Genomic DNA, 19,382 nt, shown 5'->3' with positions numbered 1-19,382 from the left:
AGGCTTATGCACTGAATTCAGAAGAATTGAGTCCACTAATACCTTTAGAGATTTTAAAATTAAGTTAAAGCATTTATTAACAAAAGAATAAAAAAACAACACAATAAACACACACAAGGTTACAATTACACGATTAGTTAGTCTTAACAATTCCCAAAATTCTTAATTAAACAGGCTCCAAACTACACACCCACTTTAAGGCAACAGTCCAAAATAGATCTGAAATTATAAAATCAATCCAGCAAGGTTACCAGAATACTTGACAGTGGAATCCCAAAGGCTTTTAACTCAACTTATAGTTACTGGACACTGCAGACTTCTGCTAAAGTGGCTGGAGGCTCCCCCCACCCCCTCCCACCCCAAGGACTGCTTAACACATTGTAACTTTCGATCTCAAAATGGACACACCTCTACATAGCTTTCCATCCCTCTATATATGTTTTCTCTCTCTTTAATTGTTCTACAGGTCTTTGGAAATTTACTTTTCCCATAACATATAAATCTTTCATGTTGTCAATATGGCCTCTTTCCTTTTGGGAAAAATAAACATAGTAAACTTGTCCCATTTACCTTGTTGTAAACATCCTACCATCCCTTTTGAAACCCAAACACCTTTCAACTTATCTTAAAATGCAAATTTTCTTTACACCCTACATGCTGCCCTCATCCATGTTTACTCATTAGCATTTCAAATGCCTTTTTACTAACTTTTGGTAATTACAACCTTGCAGTCTATCTGACTCTAATGTAATCAGCCACACAGACAACCATAAATCCACAATAATATGAAAAATATAGTTTCGTGACAACTATACACACCAGATAATATAAAATGCATGCAATATTAATAAAACATGCAGTCTTTTAAAAATATGTTTGAAAATTTAAACCATCAGCAATCAAGACCGATATACTTGTAGCTGTTCTCGTGTCTAAAGCAATGACAGAGTTTTGTAATCCAGCTATTCTGCAAAGCAAGCCTGCAATACATGCGCTCAAAAGGTGGTGACAGTCTATTAACTGAAGCGTTCTGTTTCTGACAGTATTCTCCAGCTTATTTCAAAAACACAAATTCCTTCAATAGTAAACTATCCTATTTTATCAAAATTGATGTATTAGCAGATTTAAGGAGGGAAAAGAGTGACAAATCTCTAGGTATTGCTTCTGCTTTCTGATTTTTGCCTTGCTTACATTCTGTCATCTTTTGTTTTCAAACTCAACATTCGGACGTTTAATAGACCTTTGGCTTATAGCCAATCTCCTGTCATCCCTCCCTTTATGTCAATAGCGCCCTATTCCTTTCAGCTGCTAATTTCAACAGATTTATCAAGATGAAGGCTGAACACATGATGTTGCTGCACCACCCCAGCTTGTCAGAATTTCAACCCACATTGGCAGTCACACAGCGCTGTCTGCCGCTCATGCACTTCAACTGTTTTGTGAAAACTGCTTATTTCTAGCTAAATAAAACCAAGTCCTTCAGTTAGCATCCCCTGTGTTACTAGTTTCTCCCAGAAAATTGAGCGAGCAGCAGACTGCTGTCCTTCCAAAGATTGACCCTTCTTACACAATGCTTCACAAGCAGTCCCGTAGAACTCAATGTATTTATTGTCAGAAGAACCCAGAGAGCACAGTAACAGAGTAGGTAAAACAGACAATGGACCATTTTTCTTGTTTCATGGATCAAGTGGCCCTTCAGCTTATAGTTACTAGAAACCTGACAGCAACTATATTTTGAGAAACATTATTGCAGTCTGATCAATATGTGACTCCTCTCTAACAACAGTATGGCTGATTTTTCCTTGCTCAATTAGGGATGAATGACACATAGCGATCTAATGAGTGACGTGCTTTTACCCATCGATGCAACTTAACACAACTCAGGCTCTAAAAATGAACAGCATTAATTCAACACATCCATCATTGATTTGCCACATGTGGTGAGTGGCAAGTGTATTGGACTGCACTGTGCTAGACCATAGTTCAAAGAAACAGGACAATGGCCTTTGTGTCTGCTTGAATCACTAACTCTGGTAGTACTTTCCATAGCCCCTGTTGATTATTTTTTTGAACAATGTTTGTAGAAGCCATGCTTCACACCCTGCCTGACTAGAAGAAAAATCAGAAGGCTTCCTTCGACCCCCTAGCCCCATAAACAAGTTCAGAAAACATCCTTTCTATCTAAGTAACATAACATGTATGTTAAGCTCAGGTTCATGAAGTGTGTAAAAAGAAAGGAACAAGGGTTTTGGAATGCCATGGAAACAGGGGTACAAATGTATGATGCCACAACACTGTGGCTTGTTTTTACAGATTCAAGTTCCCTCTATGAAAGAATCAGTACTTTGCCAAAAGAAGGATGAGCAAAAATGAAAGCAAAGTTCATATTTGCCGCTGTTATGTGCCTAATAGCTGCCAAAGAGAAACGCTTGGAGCTTAGCTTTTTGCATTTACAACAGTTGCTTTGTGCACTTAATTGCTGGTTGCTGCTGCTTTCAACATGCAATTCCCAGATAAAATCACAGGTCTCTCTATTAGGGCAGCAGCCATTATCTCTTCTCATTGAAGAGAGAATATCTGTGCAAAAGTAATGGCCCATGAGTTCTGCGTTCCCGTGTCAGATTTGGCAGGTGTCCCATAGATGCGCTGGGGAATCCCTCCGGCAAGTTCCCAGGTAAGGGATTGAGTGGCAATTACCCAGAAGTGTTAACTTCCTCTGGATAATTGCGCTGTGCTGGGAACAATCCGAAAATTAGCTTTAAATTACAAACTTTGGATGGTTCCGCCGGGGTTATACCAATAGTTACCCAGAAAAGGTTAGAAGAATTAAAACCTCTTCTAATTTCTGGGTAACTATTGTAAAGGCCCAGGCCAATCTCACGGGACTCCCCACCCACAGGAGTGACTTGGGAACGCGTAGTAAAACGACCTCGGGCCCCCCCCCACCCGACCTCAGGGAAACCCCCCTCCCGATCCCCCAAACCCCCCACCGCCGGACCCCGGACCACCCCCATACAGCCCCAACTTACAAATCCTATCCACTTACCTTAGACACTTACCTTCTCCTTGGTCCGTCAATTTCCCTGGCCCTTTAAACTTACCTGCTTGACAGCAGCTAACGCTGTAAAAATGGGGGCATGGCCTCCTTGAATTCACTGGATTTAGACTTTGCTGGGGTCTGTGAGGAGTCTTTTGACGCAAGCCCCAAGCAGCTCCAGCGAACAGAAGTGGCCACGCAATTTTCAAGACGAGGTAGGTAGGTATTTATTTCTTTTAATTTTTGTGGGGTAGCACTTTCCGACGCTATTCAGAAGTTATGGCTCAATAATTATTTTAGCTTACTGTTAAGAAATGGATAGAAATTAGTAGTAGCTTACTTTCCAATGTGTCTGTTGCTGGCAAGTTGGTCCAACTTTTGAAGCATTCTGTTGAACGGATAATACATACTTATAATACAATGTAGATTGATTATCTCATTTAAATTAAGCAGTTTACACACTAAGATATACTAGATATGCGTATTTCTCACTTATTATTTGACCTTCAACTTCCTTATTTAGCTGTTGGTAAGCTACACATCTTAGACAGTCACCCCGTCAGGTAGATCAAAATATCATAAAATGATCCATAGCTCAATTATTTTTGTTTTTACTACCTAGATAATTTCTTAAGAATGGATGCTACACCCAAATATTAGGGAATTTGTACCAACTCACCAGTTAGCTGACCTCATTATTTTTTTCAATGTTTATCCTTTACTAAGGTCTACATGATGGTGAACAATTTTTTTACAGGCATACACAGATTATAGTGATACAGTTTCCAGAAGAATGGGATTTATACCGCTTCCACTAGCAGTTCTGGTAAGTTAAAATAGTTATAACACCTTTGTCTAAAGTTTAATCATTTTTTACATTTCCACATTGTGTATGGTCATATTTGCTGTTGGAAGTGGAAGTTGGAAAGTCCCTCTTTGGACTTTTGCTCACTATAACTCAAGGCAAAAATCTCATCTCAACTGGAATGTTTCAGCCAAGACTGAGTTTTGGACAGACAAATACACATTTATACGATAATGATGGATATGTTTTAGACAAGTAGTCGATATGGTAGCATCTATGGTTGTTCCTGGACTAATCATCTAGAACTCTGGACTAATAATCTGGAGAAGTGAGTTCAAATCTCACCATGGCAGTTAGTGAATTGAATTCAGTTAATTAAATAATATCTATAATAAAAAGCTAGTATCAATAATGGTGAGCGTGAAGTGTTATGATCTTGTTAGGGGCCAGTAACTTTTTTTGTGTTTTAAGTAGACAAAGTTTGAAATCCCAGTTACCCACTAAGAAAATAAAGCCAAAACATTCCATGGTTTTAAACAAAATAAATTTTACTATACAAAGTCAAAAAAGTAAAACAATTTACAATATCCATCTTATACTCTAACAATCAGAATTAACATGAGATGGATATGAATTAACAGGCAACTGTGGTCAAACACACCACACTGCACAATACTTGGCAAATGCGACCAAGACAGATTTCACAGCAACCCCACCTACAACTGAGTCATAAAACCTTGTTAAAACTGCCTCCCTTACAAGGATTTCAGCTCTTTACTTTTGAGGATCTAGCCTCCGAATTCCTTCAAAAGCTGCTCCGGTTTGTTCTGCCACAATGACTGCTCACTTCCCGATGGTTCAATCTCTTCTCCTGAGACTGCGTTTTATGGGATTCACAAAGATGTACTCCTGCCTCTGGGCATAATTCCAGCTCTTTTGCAAAATGCTAGCTTCACTAAGCTGGTACTGTCCCTGGGTTTCTCCAGACTCTGGTTTCTCAACTGCATTGATCCATAAATAGCTCCCAGGGCTTCCTCTGAGCCCTAATCCTCTCCAGCACGGGACCAGCTGCCTTCTGCCACCTTGTTGGCTCCCTCGGACTTCTGAGTGCAACTGTGCTGAACTGCAAACCACATGAGGTCTAAACTATAACCAACCCCCACTCCCAGCAAACAAGCAGATAAATTGAAACCAGAGAACCTACTTAAGCTTCACCCATCTTCATAACAACGTAGCCTTTCAGGTTTCACTGAATGCTTTTAAATTAATTTAGCTCTAATTCCCAAAACAAAATATCTCTCTGGACTGCACTTTGCAAGCAATGTAGACATCATGTCTCCAGTTCTCCAGCTAAGTAAGCTCACCTGCTCCATCTCTCCTACTCTGACCCTATTAAATAAACAGGGGTAACCGTCTGAACTACCATTTCTTGAGATGTTTTTGCAATCTCTTAAGTTTAGCATTTTAGTCACGTTAGTCTTTACAACAGTAATCTTCCCAGAACTGAAAATTACCTCTAAGGTATTAACACGAACCATGAATTCACTGCTTGTTACAGAAGCCATTGGAATGGTGTAAACTGATTCACGATTGTCCCTTAAGGATGGCAGATTTCCTTCCCTAACATGGTCTGATTTATGTGACTCCAAACCCACATCAATGGAGTTGATTGTTAACTGTTCTGTGAAATGGCCCAGCCATTCATTAAGGCAGCACAACGCCACCTTCTTGGGGATTAAGAATGAGCAATAAGTACCGGCCTTTCCAGCAACACCCTTATCCAGCAAATGAATAAAAAAAAGTTAATAGTGAGCAGACAATGGAATGTCAAAGATTGGAGTAATTGGGTCTAGAGGTGACAAAATTTTGAATACCTGTTTCACTGATGGAGGGGCTGAGGTGGTGGCAGAGCAGGCAGTGTTGCAGTGATGGAAACATTGAATGGATTCAAAATAGGTTTGAAGCCACCAAGATTTAGCACAGCCTGGTTAACCCGAACAAGTGCAAGGAGAAAAGTGTTTATGGTAATGAGCAAAGATGATGACTTTAGTCATCTTGATCAGTTAAACAAGTTGTACTTCCTCTGTAACTTGTTATTGCATAGGCTATTTGACAGCATGTAACTGATCGCTGATTTGAGAGAGGTGGTGGAAACAAAAGTTGGCTATCATCAGCAAAGACTTGGAAATTGACCCCTTGCCTTTGAATAATGTTACCGAGGGGCAGCAAGTAGATGAGGAAGAGGAGATGCTCAAAAATGAATCATTGGGGGATTCAGGGTGACAGTTCAGGAGTGCGAAGAGAGACTACTGCTGATGATGTGCTGGATAGGCATGGAACCAAAGAGTTATGGTGAAGGATGACTTGGTCCACCAAATCAAATGTTACTGGAAGTCTGAGATGGACGAGGTGCGATATCACATCGCTGCAACAATCATATCATATTGCTGAGTTCGGTTAGTGAGAAGAGTTGGACTAGGGGAAGTTTTAGATAGATGGTCAAGAAGCTGAGAGGACCTTTAGAGAGATAGGTTGGTAGTTAGAAACACAGAAAATAAGAGCAAGAGTAGGCCATTCGAGCCTGTTCCACCATTCATCACAAGCATGGCTGATCATCCAACTCAATAGCCTGCTCCCACTTTCTCCCCATATCCTTTTGATCCCTTTCACCCCAAGAGCTATATCTAACTCCTTCTTGAAAACATACAATATTTTGGCTTCAACTATTTTCTGCGGTAGCGAATTCCACAGGCTCACCAGTCTCTGGGTGAAGAAATTTCTCTTCTCAGTCCTTAATGGTCTACCCCGTATCCTTAGATTGTGACCCCTGGAGCTGCATTCCCCCACCATCAGGAACATCCTTCCTGCATCTACCCTGTCTAATCTTGTTAGAATTTTGTAGGTTTCTATGAGATCCCCCCCATATTCTTCTGAATTCCAGCAAATATAATTCTAAGCGACTCAATCTCTCCTCAAATGTCAGTCCCACCATCCCAGGAATCAGTCTGGTAAACCTATGCTGCACTCCCTCTAGCAAGAACATCTTTCCTCAGATAAGGAGACCAAAACTGTACACAATATTCCAGGTGTGGTCTCACCAAGGCCCTGTATAATTGCAGCAAGACATTCCTGCTCCTGTACTCGAATCGTCTCGCTATGAAGGCTAACATACCATCTGCCTTCTTTACTGCCTGCTGCACCTGCGTGCTTATCTTTAGCAACTAGTGTACAAGGACACCCAGGTCTCGTTGCATATTACCCTCTCTCAATTTATAGCCATTCAGATAATAATCTGCCCTCCTGTTTTTGCTACCAAACTGGATAACCTCACGTTCATCCACATTATAATGCATTTGCCCACTCACTCAGCTTGTCCAAATCACACAGAAGCACCTCTGCATCCTCCTCACAGCTCACCGTCCCACCCAGCTTTGTGTCATCTGCAAATTTGGAGAAATTACATTTAGTTCCCTCATCTAAATCATTAATGTATATTGTGAATAGCTGGGGTCCCAGCACCGATCCCTGCGGTGCCCCACTAGTCACTGCCTGCCATTCGGAAAAAGACCCGTTTATTCCTACTCTTTATTTTCAGTCTGCCAAGCAGTTTTCTATCCATCTCAACACACTACCTCCAATCCCATGCGCTTTAATTTTACACGCTAATCTCTTATGTGGGACTTTTGCGAAAGCCTTCTTTCACTGGCTCCCCCTCATCAACTCTACTAATTACATCCTTTCAAAATTCCAGTATATTTGTCAAGCATGTTTTCCCTTTTGTAAATCCATGCTGACTCTGTCCGATTCTGCCTCTGTTTTCCAAGTGCTCAGCTGTTAAATCTTTTATAATGGACTCAGGAATTTTCCCCACTACTGACGTCAGGCTGACTGGTCTATAATTCCCTGTTTTCTCTCTACCTCCCTTTTTAAATAGTGGGGTTACATTAGTTACCCTCCAATCTGTAGGAACTGTTCCAGAGTCTATAGAATCTCGGAAGATGACCACCAATGCATCCACCTTTTCTAGGGCCACTTCCTTAAGTACTCTGGGATGTAGATTATCAGGCCCTGGGGATTTATCGACCTTCAATCCCATCAATTTCCCCAACACCATTTCCCGACTATTACTAATTTCTTTCGGTTCTTCCCTCTCACTAAACTCTGTGTTCCCCAATATTTCTGGTGTTATTTGTGTCCCCCTTTGTGAAAACAGAACCAAAGTATGTATTTAGTTGGTCAGCCATTTCTTTGTTCCCCATTATAAATTCCCCTGTTTCTGACTGTAAGGGACCTCCATTTGTCTTCACCAATCTTTTTCTCTTCACATACCTATAGAAACTTTTACAGCCAGTTTTTATGTTCCCCACAAGCTTACTCTCATACTCTATTTTCCCCTTCTTAATCAAACCCTTGGTCCTCTTTTGCTGAATTCTAAACTGCTCCCAATCCTCAGGTCTGTTGCTTTTTTTTAACCAATTTGTATGCCTCTTCCTTGGATCTGATACTATCTCTAATTTCCCTTGTAAGCCATGGTTTGGCCACCTTTCCTGTTTTACTTTTGTGCCAGACAGGAATAAACAATTGTTGCAGTTCACCCATGCGCTCTTTGAATGTTTGCCATTGCCTATCCACTGCCATCCCTTTTAAGTAACGTTTCCCAATCCATCATAGCCATCTCACACCTCATACCATCGTAGTTTCCTTTATTAAGGTTCAGGACCCTAGTCTCAGAATCAACTACGTCACTCTCCATCTTGATGATGAATTCTATCATATTATGGTCGTTCATCCCCAAGGGGCCTTGCACAACTAGATTGCCAATTATTCATTCCTCATTACACAATACCCAGCCTAGGATGGCCTGTTCTCTAATTGGTTCCTCAACATATTGGTCCAGAAAACCATCCCGTATACACTCGAAGAATTCCTCCTCTACGGTATTGTTACTGATTTGATTTGCCCAATCTATATGCAGATTAAAGTCACCTATAATTACAGGTGTTCCTTTATTGCATACATCTCTAATTTCTTGTTTAATGCCATTCCCAACATCACCACTACAGTTTTGGGGTCTATACACAACCCCCACTAATGTTTTTTTCTCCTTAGTGTTTCTCAGTTTTACCCAAACAGATTCTACATCACGGAGCTAATATCTTTCCTCACTATTGCGTTAATTTCCTCTTTAAACAGCAATGCAACCACACCACCTTTTGCTTTTTGTTTGTCCTTCCTAGATACTGAATACCCCTGGATGTTCAGTTCCCATCCCTGGTCACCTTGCAGCCAAGTTTCCATAATCCTGACTATATCATACCTGTTTATATCTATTTGCATGGTTAATTCATCCACTTTATTGCGAAAGCTCCTTGCGTTATGGCACAAAGCCTCAAGGCTTGTCTTTTTAACATTATTTGTCCCATTCCCACTATTTTTCACTGAGGCCCTGTTTGATTCTTGCCCTTGATTTCTCTGCCTGTCACTTTCCTTATTCCGCTTTCTGTCCTATGTTCTTGTCCTTGATTTCCCGCTCCTCTGACTCCTTGCATAGGTTCCCACCCCCCTGAGATTTTAGTTTAAATCCTCCCCAACCACTTGAGCAAATATTCCCTCTAAGACATCAGTCCTGGTCCTGCCCAAGAGTAACCCGTCCAGTTTGTACTGGTCCCACCTCCCCCATAACAGGCCCCAATGTCCCAGAAATCTGAAACCCTCCCCCTCACACCACCTCTTCAGCCACGTATTCATCCAATATATTCTGCTATTTCTACTCTGACTGTCTAGCATATGGCACTGGTAGTAATCCTGAGATCACTACATTTGAGGTCCTACTTTTCAACTTATTTCCTAACTCCCTATATTCTGCTTTTAGGACCTCCTCCCCTTTTTCTTAACCTATATCGTTTGTACCAATGTCTATCACGACCACTGGTTGTTCACCCTCACCCTTCAGAATGTCCTGTAGCTGCTCTGAGACACCCTTGATCCTAGCACCAGGGAGGCAACATATCATCCTGGAGTCTTGTTTGTGGCCAGAGAATCGCCTATCTATTCCCCTCACATTTGACTCCCCTATAACTATTGCATTATTCCCACACTTTTTACTACGCCCTCCCCCCCACCTCAGTGCAGCAGAGTCAACTGTGGTGCAACGAATTTGGCTGTTGCTGTTTTCTTCTGAGAGGCCATTCCCCTCAACACTATCCAAAGCGGTATATCTGTTTTGCAGGGGAATAGCAACAGGAGATTCCTGCACTGCCTGCCCAGTCCTCTTGCTCTGCCTGGTGGTCACCCATTCCCTTCCTGCCTGTGGACTCTTCGCTTGCGGTGTGACCCCTTCTCTATACGTGCTATCCACGATACTCTTCGCTTCACGGATGCTCCACAGTATCCCCAGCCACCACTCCAGCTCCAAAACCCGGGCTTCCAGGAGCTGCAGCTGGAGACACTTCCCACACACATGCTGGCCCCAAGGTGCTCGAAATGTTCCTGGCTTCCCACATAGAGCAGGAGGAGCACACCACGGCTTTGAGTTCTCCTGCCATGAATTACCCCTTTAAATTAAATTAAACCTTTTGGAAGATACTTAATATCAATTACTCTAGGGCACTTCTTCCCTGCTCCTCATTGTTACAGAATATAGCCCTTACAAATGATGAAGCACAAGATAAGATATAAAAACTATAACCGATAAAAGTAGTAAATACTTACCTGACCGTACTCACGGTACTCAAAGGATCACCTCATTCCCTCCTCACCGAACTCCCAAAGCAGCACTGTGATGCTGACTGCAGGACACTTCCCAGACTGCTTCACCGTGATGCTGATTGCAAGACACTTTTTCCAGCTAGTTGGTTAGATCAAGCATTGTTTTACTGAGGAAGTCCACAATTACAGCGGTTTTTGGAAGGGAGAGGACTGAGCCTGAGGAAAGTAACCCATCAATAATGTCAACAGCATGAGGGATAATTAAATAACATGGTCATCAAGGCTGCAGGAAATGGATTTTGAAGGGGATAAGCAAAGAAAAGGTACAGGTAGAGATGAAGAGAAACTGTGGAGTGATGTGGATCAGAGTTGGAGTTGATAGGATATTGGATTATTTTAGGAATGATGGAGAAAGGAAGGGAACATCTATAGAAGCAGCTACATCAATTATATCAATGTTTGAGATGAAGAAATCCATGAGCTTTTTACACAATATTGTCTCTACACAATACAGTATACAAACAAGGGTTTAAGTATTGATTTGTCATGTAATGAGGTGCTTTTTCCTCTAGGATGATTCTAGAGTAATGGGTATATTTTAAATAAAAAGAGCAATGTGATCACACTAAATCTGATTGATTGACTGTAACGGATATGTGCCATGCTCAACTTTGACATCCTGTGACTCGAGGGAAAAAGGATTGGGATTATAGCACGTCAGAAGATAATTAGTTTTGAAGATGAGGATGTCAAAGGCAGAGGTGAGAGTACCATTATGCTGATCAACAGCAGCAGAGATGCCATGATAGCTGGATGACCAGAGAAGAGGAAATGCTATTACAATGAGTTAATATTATCCTCTCCATCACAAAAGCCATCTATTTCCACCTCCGTAACATTGCACAACCCCTGTCCCTGCCTCAGCCCATCTGCTGCTGAAACCTCATCCATAGTTTTGTTACCTCCAAACTCGATTATTCTAACGCTCTTCTGCTTGACTTCCATTCTTTCATCTTTCAGAAACTTGAGTCCATTCCAAAATTCTGCTGCCAATATCATAACTCGAACCAAGTCCCCTTTAACTAAACCCCTGTGCACAATAATGTACATTGGTTGCTGGTTCACCTTGATGTTACAGTTCTCATCCTCATGCAACCCTCCAAATACTCACCGTTGGCTCAGTTCTGACTTCTTGTGCATCCTTCATTTCCCTTTTCCCCAACAATGGCAGCCATGCCTTCTATCGACTAGGCCTTAAACTATGAAATTCCTTCTCCACACCTTTATCCCTCCACTTCTCTCTCTGTTTAGGATACTCCTTTCTCTTTTTAGAACTTTAGTCATCCATCCAAATATATCCTCCTTTGGCTTGATGTCAATTTTGTTTGGTTATGCTCATGTGAATTGTTTTAGAACTTAAAAGGTGCTATGCCTTTGAAGTATAATCTTGATCACACTGCTGTAAATAATCAAAATTTAAATTTGACAATACATAAACTCATTCTAGAGCTAGAAGTTCTTATTTATGAGTTGAATATTTGAGTGTGACTCCTCGAGTTCCAGGAGTTGAAACATTATTTGCTTGCTAGTTTGATCCAGCAAAAAATGGTCAATTTTAGAGTTTTAAGTTTTGAGCTCAAATAGCAGAGAGTGAAGATTCAGATTATACTTATTATTATTCCTTCTTGAGATGTGAGCATTGCTTAGGGAGGCCAGCCAGCACTTATTGCAATCCTTAATTGCCCTTGAAGGGTTGAATTCAGTGACATGTTAGTCTAGTTATATGCAAAGCAGTTTTGATTTTGAATCAGTGGTAGTTATGTAGTGGATTCCACTAAATCAAATTTTACCATAGTGTTTGACAATCTACATTAAGTAATCTCTCACTACTTTAGAGACTTGCCGGTTGTAATTTAACTGCAACCATTGGATCACCTAAAGTCATAAAATTGAATTTTGAACCTTTTTCAAATTCAGCTGTCATTCGGATGCAGGTGAGTGGAGCTCCGTGTATGCATCCCCTTTTGTTCCCATAGTCAAAAAGCAATATGCTTATGAAAAGTATATAATTACAAGGTTAAGTGTTTCAAGCTTGTTATCTTTTTGGTCAGCCAGACGCCAAGTAACATCAGTACCCTGTTGTGCTGTTTGGTTCAGGATCAAATGGCTGAACCAATTACAGAAACTTTGTTTAGTTCTGTACTTCCTTCCCAGTGCAAAACTTTGAGACCCCCACCAAAGAGGACAGTGATTTTAGCTGTTGACCAACTGTTAATGTAAGTTTTAACCTTTGCTAGATGATCTGATACTAGGAGCTCCTCACAATTGCCATCAGTGTGGTGAGCAGCACAAAACATCAAAATGAGCATATTGCCATTCTCCTTCTAACCACACACATGATACTTAATAGAATGGTGTTTCCACCAGTTAACTGCAGAGCTTACCTGTCTGCAACTCAATCACTGTAGGATGGGTATGAGAACATGAGTATATGTTGCAGGTAATACCTTAGAGCAGCTGATGTTCCAAGTCCCCATTTTCTCATCGATTTATACAATTGACATTTACCTTCAGATCTACATGGGGCAGCTTGCATGAAACCAGTAATGTTCTACATACTCAAGTCCAGTGAACATCAACTCGTGAGAGCTTTGGTGAAGAGTTTTCCCTGCTTTAAGGCTGATTCATCCTACAGGGTACTCAGTGATAGGTCACTGTAGGCCAGTACTTTCTTCTTGTGGTTGCTTCCATTTAATGATCCTGTACAGGCTTGAAGGAAGCCCTTCTGTAACATGCCTAGGGTGTCTGAAGGCTAGCTCAGCATGTCTTCTATGCACTGGGATTGCCATTGAATACAGGAGAGCGATCCAAGTGCCATTTATCCCTACCCAACATGGTCCTGAACAACTATTTACAGTGCAAACTTGGCATCTGCCAGGAACCCCAGGCACTTATACAGCAATCAAATACAGTAACAGATGTTCTGTGCATCATTCTGTTCAAACAGATCCTCACCTTCACCTTTAATGCAAGGATAACCACACCCCCCCTCCCCCCACTCAGTTTGTTTCCATTATCTTCCATCTCCTTAAACCACACTCCCCATCTCCTGCCCTCACCATCCTCATCACAAAAGCATGTGGAGCTAACTTCAGAAGAATTGTTTTGAAATCTGGAAATGTCTGTTTCGAGCATGGTACTGTCATGTTCAGTTTAAACAAAAATTTGAAAGTTCTATCTTCACAGGAATTAAATAGTTTTGATTGAGGCAATCCATTGGCTCAAGCCTTTTTGCATCCCTTCCTTCCCCTACCCAACAAAGCCAAGGTTCCCTCCTGCCCTAGCTCAGAACCTGACTTTCTTTATTTTCTCTCCTATCTCCCCTTGTGACCTCCAAGCTTACCTTCTCTCAAGTCATAAGAACTAGGAGCAGGAGTAGGCAATTCAACCCCTCGAGCCTGCCCCGCCTTTCATTACGATCATGGCTGATCTCATTTCGGCCTCAACTCCAATTTCCCGCCCTCTCCCCATAACCTTTCAACCCATTACTAATTAAAAATCTGTCTATCTCCTTCTTTAAATTTATTCAGCGTCCCGGCATCCACTGCACTCTGAGGTAGTGAATTCCACAGATTCACAAGCCTTTGAGAAAAGTAATTCCTCCTCATCTCTGATTTAAATCTACAACTCTTAGCCTAAAACTATGGCCTCTCATTCTAGAATGCCCCACAAGGGGAAATATCCGCTCCATGTCTACTTTGTCTATCACCTTTAGCATCTTATATACCTCAAATAGATCTCCTCTCTTCCTTCTAAACTCTAGCGAGAATAGGCCTAAACTGCTCAATCTATCCTCATAAGACAAGCTCCGCATCTCTGGAATCAATCTCTACTGAACCTCCTCTGAACCGTCTCCAGTGCAACTACATCCTCCCTCAAGTAAGGGGACCAAAACTGTGCACAGTACTCCAGGTGCGGTCTCACCAATGCCTTGTACAGTTGCAACAACACTTCCCTGTTTTTATACTCTATTCCTTTAGCAATAAATGCCAAAATTCCATTTGACTTCCTTACTACTTGCTGTACCTGCATACTAGTTTTCAGCGGTTCATGCACGAGGACATCCAGATCCCTCTACACTGAAGCATTCTGAAGTTTCTCTCCATTTAAATAATAAGTCGCCTTTTTATTCTTCTGACCAAAATGGATAACCTCACACTTATCCACGTTAAACTTCATCTGCCAGAATTTGGCCCTAACCTGTCCATATCCATTTGTAAATTTCTGATTTCTTCATTGCAACTTACTTTCCCACCTATTTTGGTATCACCTGCAAATTTAGCTATAGTACCTTCTATCCCTGAATCCAAGTCATTAATATAGATTGTAAATAGTTGGGGCCCAAGGACTGAACCCCGTGGCACCCTACTAGTTACAGCTTGCCATTCTGAAAAAGAGCCATTTATCCCGACTCTGCTTTCTGTTGGTTAGCCAATCCTCTATCCAAGATAATATATTACCCCTAACTCCGTGTGATCTTATCTTGTATATTAATCTTTTGTGTGGCACCTTATCAAAGGCCTTCTGGAGGTCCAGATATATTACATCTACAGGATCCCCATTATCCACTTTGCTTGTCACTTCTTCAAAGAGCTCTAGCAAATTAATCAAACATGATTTACTCTTCATAAAACCATGCTGACTCTGATGGATTGCATCTTGACTTTCCAAATGCCCCATTACTACTTCCTTAATAATGAATTCCAACAATTTCCCAATGACAGAAGTTCAGAAGTTAAACTAACTGGTCTATAGTTTCCTACTTTCTGCCTCCCCCACCTTTTTGAATAAGGGCGTTTTTAGCATTTTTCCAATGCACTGGAACCTTTCCAGAATCCAGGGAATTTTGGAATATTATAGCCAATGCATCCACTATCTCTGCTGCCACTTCCTTTAAGACCCTGGGATGTAGGCCATCAGGGCCTGGGGACTTGTCACCCTTTAATCCCAATAGTTTGCTCAGTACTTTTTTGTCTAATGATGGTGATTGTTCTAAGTTCCTCCTCTATATCCTCTGCACTACCTATTACTTTTGGGGTGGTACTAGTGTCCTCCCCTGTGAAAACTGAGGCAAAATATTGATTAAGCATCACTGCCATTTCTGCATTCCCCACTATTAACTCACCAGTCTCGTCCTCCAAGGGACCAACATTCACTTTAGCTACTCTCCTTTTATATACTTGTAGAAGCTTTTGCTATCAGTTTTTCTCTTCCTGGCCTCTTATTAACTGTCATTGTAAATGGTTTCCTCTCTTCAAGTTGCAGCTGCTCCTTTTCAAATTTGCATCAACATGCCTCCTTTTTCAAAAAAGAGTTCCCTTGGCCCCTCCCTTTGCAAACTAACTCCTTCCTTGCACCATCTCCAAAGACTTTCCCAAGTCCTTGAACATGTTGCCTTCCAAATCTGTGCCCCTCTTTCCAAAAATACCATGTATGAAGCTCTCAAATCTGCTTTCTTCTCCTGCCATAGCACTGAAACAATCCTCAGAGTAACAAGTGACATCATCTGTGACATTGACTATGACGAACTACCCCTCTTCATTGTTCTGAACCTGTCTGCAGCTTTTGACATAGGTGACCACACTATGCTCTTCCAACACCTCGCTTCTGTTGCCTAGCTAAGTGGACTACCCTTGCCTTGTTCCGCACGAACATACAAGTTAGGAGCAGGAATAGGCCATTTGGTCCCCCAAGCCTGCGCCGTCATTCAATAAGATCATGGTTGATTTGATTGTGGCCTCAACTCCATTTTCCTTCCTGCCAACTATACTCTTAGATGACAAGGGAGTCAAACTCGGCTTTAAATATATTCAATGATCTTGCCTCCATCACTATCTGGGGAAGACAGTTCCACAGACTCATGACCCTCAGAAAATATTTCTCTTCATCTCTGTCTTAAATAGGAGACCCTTATTTTTAAACTATGTTCCCTAATCTTTCCCACCGGGGAAGTCCCCTCAGGATCTTATATGTTTCAACAAGATCACCTCTCTTTCTTCTAACCTCTAATGAATAGAGGCCCAACCAGCCTGTCGTATGATAAACTCCTTATCCCAGGAACCAGTACGTGAACCTTCTCTGAACTGCGTTTAATGCGATTGTATCCTCTAACTGTGGTCTCACCGATACCCCATACAACAGTGGCCAAACATCCCTACTTTTATCTTTCATTCCCCTTGCAGCAAATGAGAACATTCCATTTGCCTTCCTAATCACTTGCTGTACCTACATACTAATTTTCTGTGATTCATATATTAGGATATCCAGATCCCTCTGTACCTCAGAGTTCTGCAAATGTCCCCAGTTAAATAATATGCTGCTTTTTTTATTCTCCTGCCAAAGTGGGCGAGTTCATATTTTCCATTATACTCCATCTGCCAAATTTTTGCCCACTCACTTAACCTATCTATATTCTTTTTGTCACGTCTCACTGGGGATAGTACATTGCAATATCAAGCCCCACTGCTCCCCGAGCCGCAACAAATGTGAGAAGTTTGATCAAACCACCTAACTGTTTAATTTAGGTTTCAGAATACAAGCATCATGTTTGTAAACTTAATAAGTAAATAACTGTTTATTGAACAAATTGTCTTAACCAGTGGCAAAAGAAAGAAATATGAACTGCTAATTTCTAACTCTGTAACCTAAACTCTACCTCTTCTTAAATCCCTATATACAAACACATACAAGACACACAAAATCATGGATTTTAAGGGTGGGATAAAAAAGTTCAATAGCACCAATTCCAGAATACAGGATTTGATGAGTTGATTTTTATTGATGTCTTCCAAATTCCTTTCAGTTCTTTGTTGATGACACATGGTGGTTTTCCAGCATTTTCAGTCTTTAGTTCACTGGTTGAGTACTTGCCTTTCAATGTCTCTAACAGTGATTTTCCCCTTGCCCTCTTGACAGGGGTTTTTAAGAGAGAGAGAGCAGGTTATAGAGATATGAGGGGGGAAAAAGCCAGCTAGCTTTCATTGTAGAATTATTGTAATCTTGCACACACCAGAGAAAGAGGTTTTAGGTCTTTTCTCTTTTCAGGTTAAGAGCTATTCTGTTGCACTGCTCTCACACAACCCCTGGTTAACTGGTCAGGAGCCAATTAAAACTTCATTGCCAGGCAGCTCCCCATTCGACCGGCCTCCCCCTCGGTACCATCCTGTCTTTCATGGCACACTCTGTTCCAGGACAGCAACATTGTATATATCCCTCACACTGTTCCAGTGGACATGTCTTTCAAACTGCAATGATTGTAATTTTAATCCACTGTCCAACAGAAAGAAAAATACATGTTCTTTACACTTTGTAGACCCCTTATGTCCTCTTCAAAACTTACTATCTTACCTATCTTTGTGTCATCTGCAAACTTAGCAACCATACATTTGGTCCCATCATCCAAGTCATTTAATATAGATTGTAAATAATTGAGATCCCAGCACTGAACCCTGTGGCACTCCACTCGATACATCCTTCTCAAGGGCAGTTAGGGATGGGCAATAAATGCTGGCCTAGCCAGTGACACCCACATGCCTTGAAAGAATAAAAAAACGAAGATGACCCATTTATGCCTATTCTGTTTCCTGTTAGCTAACCAATCCTCTATCTATGTGAATATGTTACCCCCTAGAACATAAGCACTTATTTTGTGTAGTAACCTTTAATGTTTCACCTTGTGAAATGCCTTCTGGAAATCCGAATACAGCACATCCACACATTCCCTTTTATCCAAGTTACTTGTTACTTCCTCAAAGAACTAATCAATTAGTCAAAATGATTTTCCTTTCACAATACCATGTTGACTGTGCCTGATTGCATTTAGATTTTCTATGTGCCCTGCTATAAGCTGCTTAATAATAGATTCCAGCATTTTCCCTATGACAGATGTTAAGTAAACTGGTCTGGAGTCACCTGCTTTCTCTGTCTCCCTCGTATCTTGAATAAAGTTACGTTCACAATTTTCCAATCTAATGGGACCTTTCCAGAACCTAAGGAATTTTGGAAAATTCAAACCAGTGCAGCTACTTCTTTTAAGACCCGAGGATGGAGTCTATCAGGACCTGGGGACTTGTAAGCTTTTAGTTCTAATAATTTTCTCAGTACTCTTTCCCTGGTGATCACAATTTGTTTTAAGTTCCACACTCCCTTTCACCTCTTTTTTATTATTCATTCATGTGGGTGTCGCTGGCGAGGCCAGCATTTATTGCCCATCCCTAATTTTTAAGAATCAACCACATTGCTGTCAGTCCGGAGTCACATGTAGGCCAGACCAGGTAAGGGCAGCAGATTTCCTTCCCTAAAGGACATTAGTGAACCAGATGGGTTTTTACAACAATCGGCAATGGTTTCAGGGTCATCATCAGACTTACAATTACAAATTTTTATTGAAGCCAAAGTTCACCATTTGCCATGGTGGGATTCGAACACATGTCCACAGAGCATTACTGTGGGTCTCTGAAATGCTAGTCTAATGACAATACCACTATGCTACTACCACCTCCCCAAATGATGCCCATTTATTTCTGGGATGTTATTTGTATCCTCTACAGTGAAAACAGGTGCAAACTATCTGTTCATTTCATATGCCATTTCCTTATTTTCCATGATTAATTCCCCAGACCCACTTTGTAGAGAACCAACGTTCACTTTTCTTTTTTCCTTTTTAAATACCCTTAGAAACTCTTACTGTTTTATATTTCTAGCTAGCTTTCTCTCGCACTCTAATTAGTTCTCATTTTTATAGCCATTCTTTGCAGTTTTTTTTATATTCCG

The 19,382-nt window shown here is 41.1% G+C and overlaps 1 protein-coding gene across 2 annotated transcripts in view; it reads left to right on the top strand.

Annotated features, from left to right (window-relative positions):
• The window catches only part of tapt1b (transmembrane anterior posterior transformation 1b), a 143,453-nt gene that overhangs the window by 72,360 nt on the left and 51,711 nt on the right, over positions 1-19,382 (top strand). For both annotated transcript variants that reach the window (XM_041192247.1, XM_041192334.1), the window contains exon 11: positions 3,795-3,863. In XM_041192247.1, the coding sequence (XP_041048181.1) occupies positions 3,795-3,863 (69 nt within the window). The remainder of the gene's footprint in view (positions 1-3,794; positions 3,864-19,382) is intronic.

The sequence above is a fragment of the Carcharodon carcharias genome, chromosome 1 (assembly GCF_017639515.1).
Source record: "Carcharodon carcharias isolate sCarCar2 chromosome 1, sCarCar2.pri, whole genome shotgun sequence".
Classification (NCBI taxonomy): Eukaryota; Metazoa; Chordata; class Chondrichthyes; order Lamniformes; family Lamnidae; genus Carcharodon; species Carcharodon carcharias.
Note: the sequence above shows the minus strand (reverse complement) of the source record. Positions and strands in the feature narration are given on the sequence as shown.